Source organism: Lygodium microphyllum, chromosome 21 (assembly GCF_053477565.2).
Source record: "Lygodium microphyllum isolate KBCC chromosome 21, Lygodium_microphyllum_v1.1.10, whole genome shotgun sequence".
NCBI classification, from domain to species: domain Eukaryota; kingdom Viridiplantae; phylum Streptophyta; class Polypodiopsida; order Schizaeales; family Lygodiaceae; genus Lygodium; species Lygodium microphyllum.
Genome location: NC_141155.1, coordinates 89,054,375 through 89,060,989, shown reverse-complemented (window position 1 = coordinate 89,060,989; position 6,615 = coordinate 89,054,375). Strand labels below are relative to the sequence as shown.

Genomic DNA, 6,615 nt, shown 5'->3' with positions numbered 1-6,615 from the left:
TTGCCAAGGGATTCATACCTCATTCAAAATCTCTAACGAGTACTCCAATTCTTTTCTTCAAGTAAAAATATGGATCCCTCCATATGTATGTGGATTATAGAGGACTCAATAAGATTACTTTCGAGAATCACTACCCTCTTCCCTTGATTCCAAAACTCCTTGAATGACTCCGAAAAGCCAAAGTCTTCACCAAGATAGATCTTCGTCTTTATCTCAAATATCTTACCTAGCACCGAAAAAAGATTATGAAGCCCATGACTAACAAAATTCGATAATCTTAAAACTTGAGCAACTTAAGTTAAAGGTAGTTATCAACAAAGCCCCTAAAGACTCTGGATTCTTATTAAAGGTCAAGAGAGAAATTACAAAAGACTCATTCACCAAGGATATAAGATGCAATTACATCAAGGCCAATAATAAACTCAAAGGGATTTCCAAGACATTGATAGACTTCCCTATTATAAAGGACTCCTCTATATACTTCTTAGTCCCTTGCAGGTGGATATACTTTAAAAAAATCATGATCTCCCATTAACATAGCATTTTAGGGTTAGTATGCTAATTGAGCTGATTTCAAGGGACTTTTGGTGGTCGCAAATGTGGAAACTAGTCAAGGACTTTGTGCATTCTTGTGACATGTGCAATCAAGCTAAAGTCCCTCATCATCGACCTCATGGCCTTCTTCAACCATTACCTACTCCAAGTAATCCATAATTATTTTTATCCATTGACTTCATTGTTAAACTACCTTCTTCCAAAGTATATGATTTTATATTGGTGGTGATTGATCAATTCACAAAAATGACATACTTTATCCCAACAACCAAGAGTATAGACGAAAAAGGAACAAGGCCTCTTAAAATGAGAATATCAACACCACATGTTATTTAGTGATATTGCCTATGATTGCAAAGCCCAATTTGTATCTAGTGTTTGAAGTGGTCTCTTTAAACTTTAAGAAGTACAAGTAAATCTTGCTTTAGCCAATCACCCATAGAGTGATAAAAAAACAAAGAGTAAATCAAGTCTTGAAGCGATACCTTAGATGCACAATCAACTATCATCAAGACTATTGGGTGGATCTATTACCCCTTGCTAAGTTAGCATACAATAATTCCTCCCATGCCTCCACTCAATTCACACCATTCTTTGTTAATTATGGTCAATATCCAAGGATAGACAATCACAAAAAATCATAAGGAAAAAATCCAATTGCTAAAGACTTAGCTCAACATTTCTTTGATATTCATAAAGAGTTACAACTACATATCAAACAAACTCAAGAGAAATATAAGATACGCATATAAAGTAAAGGAGCCAATAAAGTAGCTCCATCCAAAAGGAAAACACACCCCACCCCAATTGAGTGACAATTTTACAAGAAAGATGTGGCTTTTTTAACCACTTAACAAAATCATCTGAAGTTTTTAAAATTACAAATGAGCTCAACTTAAGTCAAACAATTGAGCCATTTAAATTTTTTTTTGTATTTTAAATTTTGTAAAACCCTAAAGCAATGCATCCTCAAGTGTCACTCTATTGGGCCCTCACTGTCCCTCTTTTATGAACCTTTCATTTGTAACTAAGGCTACTTGATAAAAATATCAAAATATCCTCATATTTTTTCTTTGAGCTTTATATAATATAAATAGTTTGACCATTAAAAAACATTTATGCAACTCACTTGGAAAAAAAAATTATAATGGAGGATTGTTAGATGACAATCTATTGGCCCCTTTACCCTAAGCTTTCCTCCATATACAAATAACGAGGGATCTGCTGCTTGCTCTCAAGGAATGAATACTTCCATGTTCAAAAAAGCGTTCTTCAGGGTTATGTTATTCTACACCAAGGGAGTGCATATATCCATGACATTACCAGGGGCCAAAAAGAAGAGAAGTATGATGCTGATAGTTGAGTTATCTGGTATGGAGTTTTGATCATGTTCATAAGCCTGTATGCATGCCATGCAGATTGAGACTTTGGTTCAAAGCATGGATAACATGAAGCAGAAAACAGTAATCTTATCAGACTCCTTATGAGGAAAGAACACGGGGATGAGGATAAAGAGAGAACCGCAAAAGAGAAACCAAGTACAAGTAACATGCGGTCAAGATTATCTAATAGCAGAGGGCAAACATCTCTCCCAGTGCAAGTCATTTGACCATGTTCAAGCTTGACCCATCAGCCCAGCACAGAGTTGACTTCTCTCATTTCTAAGCATGGCTATTTCCTTCCGGATGTCTCCATCACCTTGCCCAGCTCCATCTGCAATCGTTTGCTCCAAGGTGGCTATAATCCTTTCTATGCTTTTGATCTGTCAACAGGAAGGCCCAATAAGATTAAATTTCTGATCCAGAATGGGTACAATGCTCCACATGCTAGCAATCCAAAAAGTTCAGTAAGCTAACGCAATTTTCCCACAGAACTAGCAGAACCTTGCGATGTGGCCATCTGCATATCCCGTTCCGACGGCATATCTTTTTCAACACTGTGGGGCATATTCCAAGCTCTTTTGCTGCAGCATTTATAGGAAGACGAAAATGTTTGGCTAAATCAGACATCTTCAATTTTCCTGTCCTCTCCCTCTGCAGAAAAGTCAATTCCATTACCTTCATGTTCTTGACTTGCCATACTGGTTTCTAACATTATTGAAATTCAAGTTAATATAGCTGAGGTTTGGAAAGCATGCATTACTAATCTTAGATTTGTATCATGTCTGAAGCTTTCAGTTTACACATGCAAAATCGGTGGCAACCTGAGCTGCAGCACTGCTTCTAGCAGGCTTCACAGGCACACTTAACATCTCAGTATCCACAGCATCCTCTATGATGTTTCCTCTGGGGAGGTGCTGGTTTAGTTCAAATTTTTCTTTCATGTATCCTTTGTAAGTTTCTTGTCCTGAAAAACTAGAGATGTCACCTAGATCCGAGGCTAAATCAATGTTTCAACATCAACTTTCTGTTCAATTCAAACACTGTTTGGAGGTGAAGCCTGTGTAGAATGATAAATTGCAGGAGAACAATGTTTCATTGTTAACTTTCAGTTCAATTATTTACAATGAAAAGTCCCTCCTTGACAATCTAAGTAAAGGCTCAACCTCTTGTTCATAGCTAAGACAGTACTCAAACCAGTATTCATGAAAAAATTAAGGTTTGAAGTTAGCAAAAAGCAAAAACTGGAAAACTCCGGTCAGTCTGTTCAGTCATGCCATGAATAAGTTGGGATAAAACTGGACTTAAGTATGAGGTCTTTGACAGTGCCTTGATTCGTATGTTATATGCTAGCAGCTATAAAACACTCCACTCCATGCTTTGATAATGCTTGAAAAATCTCTACTGAGCAAGAACAGCTGATAATAAGTCTCACTTCCACACCGCACAAATGCAGCAGCAAAACTCTAAGCTTGCATTTGTTGAGCTGGTAGAGTTAGAAAACTCCCAGTTCTAGCTATTATAAATTTAGTTCTTAGTTGTAAAAGATCTAAAATTGTGTATGTACTTTACTTGCGTAAGTTGAACTAGTACAAGGTAACTCTATAAGCTTTTGAATGCAGGAACACCAAGCAGATGTCAATAAAAGACATTAAGTATGGACAAGGAAATGGAGACTGAAAGCACAGAAATTAAGGTCCAAAACAGAAAACGTCAAGCAGAGGTTACCAAATCCTAGTCGATCTGATGTGTTAACCTGAAAATACATATTCAAGCACAGGCTACTCATGTTCTATACACCAGTAGCAGAGTCCACTTCACTACTATGGAAGGATATGATTGTACTTCAATCAAATTGAAACGAAGTAAATATTTGCACATGTCTAGTTTGGATGAAGGCATGATATCATGCACTGACCAGCTTCCTTGAAGCAGCCAAAGCCATCTATGCGATTGGCTGAACACATCCTATCCCCTGCATTGGCAGTCATAATGCTATCTTGCTGCAGCACAAACCCTTCCTTCCTTCTTAAAAGGCTGTATTGCGTCAAAAACTGCTTGACATAGTCGGAGTTCCCCACAGGAAATCTACAAGAAGAAAACTAAAATGACAATGCTCCAACCCATGTGTTTATCTCAACATTAGAACCTACTATACTGCAACTTACTCCACCATTTGCTGCTCTACTGTTGGAGGGCATCCATCGTTCAGCCAAAATCTCGTCTGCAAAACAGCATGATAGTTTTGACCTTCGCATCCATGAATCTCAAGCTTCGTGCCTTGTGGCCCTATTAAAAGAAAGAGCAATCGTAACATCACTACTACATCTACATTTCAGAATTAAGACCATCAATTACAAGACCCAACAATCATAGTAGTGTTGCATTTTGACTGGATGCCCAAATGAATGGGAGGGAATAATAAATTCATTACCTCTGGAGCTTCTATACACCATTTTCTTTTTACAACAGTAATGTACGATGCAAACTAGACTTTAGATTTGTGACTCCTATTTATTTACTTTGAACAAAGAGAGGACCACTCAGAAGTAGGTTTGATGAAAAGTTGCCCACCATTTGTATGGACAATCTGGCGTAAAACCTCACAATGATCACACTGGCGCATCCTCTGTTGGGATAACCAGGGCCATGGACTGATATTTTCTTTGAAGCACCAGTCGACATGGTCCTCTGCACATGGTGCACCTATACTACCTGCACTGATGGAGGCTTCATTTCCTGTCCTGTTAACAAAGATTTGTGCAGTAGAAAGAGCATTGACCTCCAAGCTGGGGAAGTGTTTTTGCAGCTGTGATGTTCTGTGGCAAACACTCTCATCAGCCACAGAGTCATTCAGTTGATCATGTGTCAAGGGTAGAAGGGGGGTGTTTGACAGGAGGTTAAGATCATGGGGGCAGCTGAAGATAGCAAAAAAATCTTGGATGTTATCAGCATCAAAGGAGTCATTCGCCGCAAGTTCCCCATTCAGAATGTCATCTATGTAGGCCAGTGCATTGTCAGGATCTTTGCAGTCAAAGTTGAGGGAGCTAAGATGAAACTCCTGATTATCGTTACCATTGGACTGCTTCCGAATATGGACAGACGTAAGAGGAGGAAACATAGAAGTACAAACATTGGTCCCTGTATGTTGAAGGCCCCCATCAAATAGGGCATCTTTGAAGGCTGGCACCGGTTCTGGAGCTCGAAAACAACTCTCTTCTGCGTCGAAGCTCTTGTAATACGGAAGGCCTTCCGGCATTTTTAGGGCCCTCCTGCTTCCGCCTGACAGATTTTCATCAACCAATCCTTTCCGAGAAATTTATTCTCCCTGATCGACCTTTCATCTCGTCACTGTCATTGACGATGGAGGCAGCAGCGTGAGACACGCCTGTAAAGGGCTTTTGTGTAACAGACGGATCGGATTAAATTTAGAGAACTCCATCGATCGATCGGGATCGCACTTTCGATTAATGCCTCTCTGCTAGCAGCATCGTAAGAGATGTTCATTAACCTTTTCTGCTGAGACGTTCACGAATCACGAGGCTAATAGGGTAATGGCCGCCTTATACTGGATACCTTTCGCAAGGACGCAGAATCTGATTCCCTTCAGACGTGCAGGGGAAATCGCGGCGTGACAATGTCAGGCGAAATCAGGAGTACATGCGAAGAAGAAGGTGAATATACGGGGAAGTTTCAGCCGGCTACGAGGGAAAGCAGAGGCCAAAAACAGAAAACCACTCGTAACGGGCCGATAAACCGAAACGCCGAGGGAAGCCTACGCAGAGCTCGCCGTGAAACGAGAGCCCGGTGAGGGAATACCACTCCCGGGAAAATTTTGATACAAAAATGGAAATGTTAACGGACGGAAGAACATGGTAGAATACTTACGGCACGGAGAGGAGAGAGTAAGGTCCAGGTCGGGGCAGCTGCGTACGACGCACAGATAGAGAGAGAGAGAGAGAGAGAGAGAGAGAGATGACGACGACTTTTACGAAAAAAAAAAGAGAGATGACGACGGCGACCGAACTCCATCGCCGGCAATATCAGCAAGCCCTCCTTCATGGACGCCGCCTCCATCGTTGCAAGCGCCAGCTGGTTGTGACGGGAGCTGGGCTTGGAAATGCCCGACGAAGCTCGAGGTTTTGGGGATTTCATGTGACCTCAGTGTTCAACATTACATATACCACACGGCCCTTAAGAGGGGGTGGGACACTCGGAGTAGGATCACCAGCCCAAAAGACATGGGAAAAAAGACCTCCATCTAGCCAAGTCAAACTTGTAAACTTAACCACATGAGTAAGCAACACACACACACACACACTCTCTCTCTCTCTCTCTCAACCGTATGGATCACCTATATTGAACCATAGTCATAGGCATTGATGTTGCACAATGAACTAACTCACCATCACAAACGTTGCACCATCTCCATAGGGGATCACAAAGGTTACACCATCACCACAAGGATTGTTATCTCATGACAATAAGGAGAGCAAATTCATCATAGCCACAATGAACACAAGGGCTATCGTTGGTCATGCTACATTGACTATCACCATTGCCATATCTGCTTTCATTCCACATTTATGTCTTTGTGTGTGTGTGTGTGTGTGTGTGTGTGTGCACGCACGTGATTTTCCAATATATGGGAATTCAAGGCTAGCCCTATAGAATTCAATGT

The 6,615-nt window shown here is 40.7% G+C and overlaps 1 protein-coding gene across 2 annotated transcripts; it reads right to left on the bottom strand.

Moving 5' to 3' along the window:
• Positions 1 to 1,636: 1,636 nt before the first annotated feature.
• LOC148018256 (uncharacterized) lies at positions 1,637 to 6,089 on the bottom strand. 2 transcript variants are annotated; one of them, XM_087662123.1, is made up of 7 exons: positions 5,823 to 6,089; positions 4,509 to 5,709; positions 4,103 to 4,223; positions 3,853 to 4,022; positions 2,759 to 2,901; positions 2,439 to 2,588; positions 1,637 to 2,317 (listed from the first exon to the last, which is right to left on the bottom strand). In XM_087662123.1, exons 2-7 carry the CDS (start codon positions 5,191 to 5,193, stop codon positions 2,171 to 2,173), a joined length of 1,416 nt encoding a protein of 471 aa, XP_087518249.1. In that variant the 5' UTR covers positions 5,194 to 5,709; positions 5,823 to 6,089; the 3' UTR covers positions 1,637 to 2,170. The 2 variants fall into 2 exon arrangements, with proteins under 2 accessions (XP_087518249.1, XP_087518250.1); XM_087662124.1 differs by lacking the exons at positions 2,759 to 2,901; positions 5,823 to 6,089 and having other exon boundaries at positions 1,639 to 2,317; positions 2,439 to 2,518; positions 4,509 to 5,816.
• Between the last annotated feature and the right edge of the window lie 526 nt (positions 6,090 to 6,615).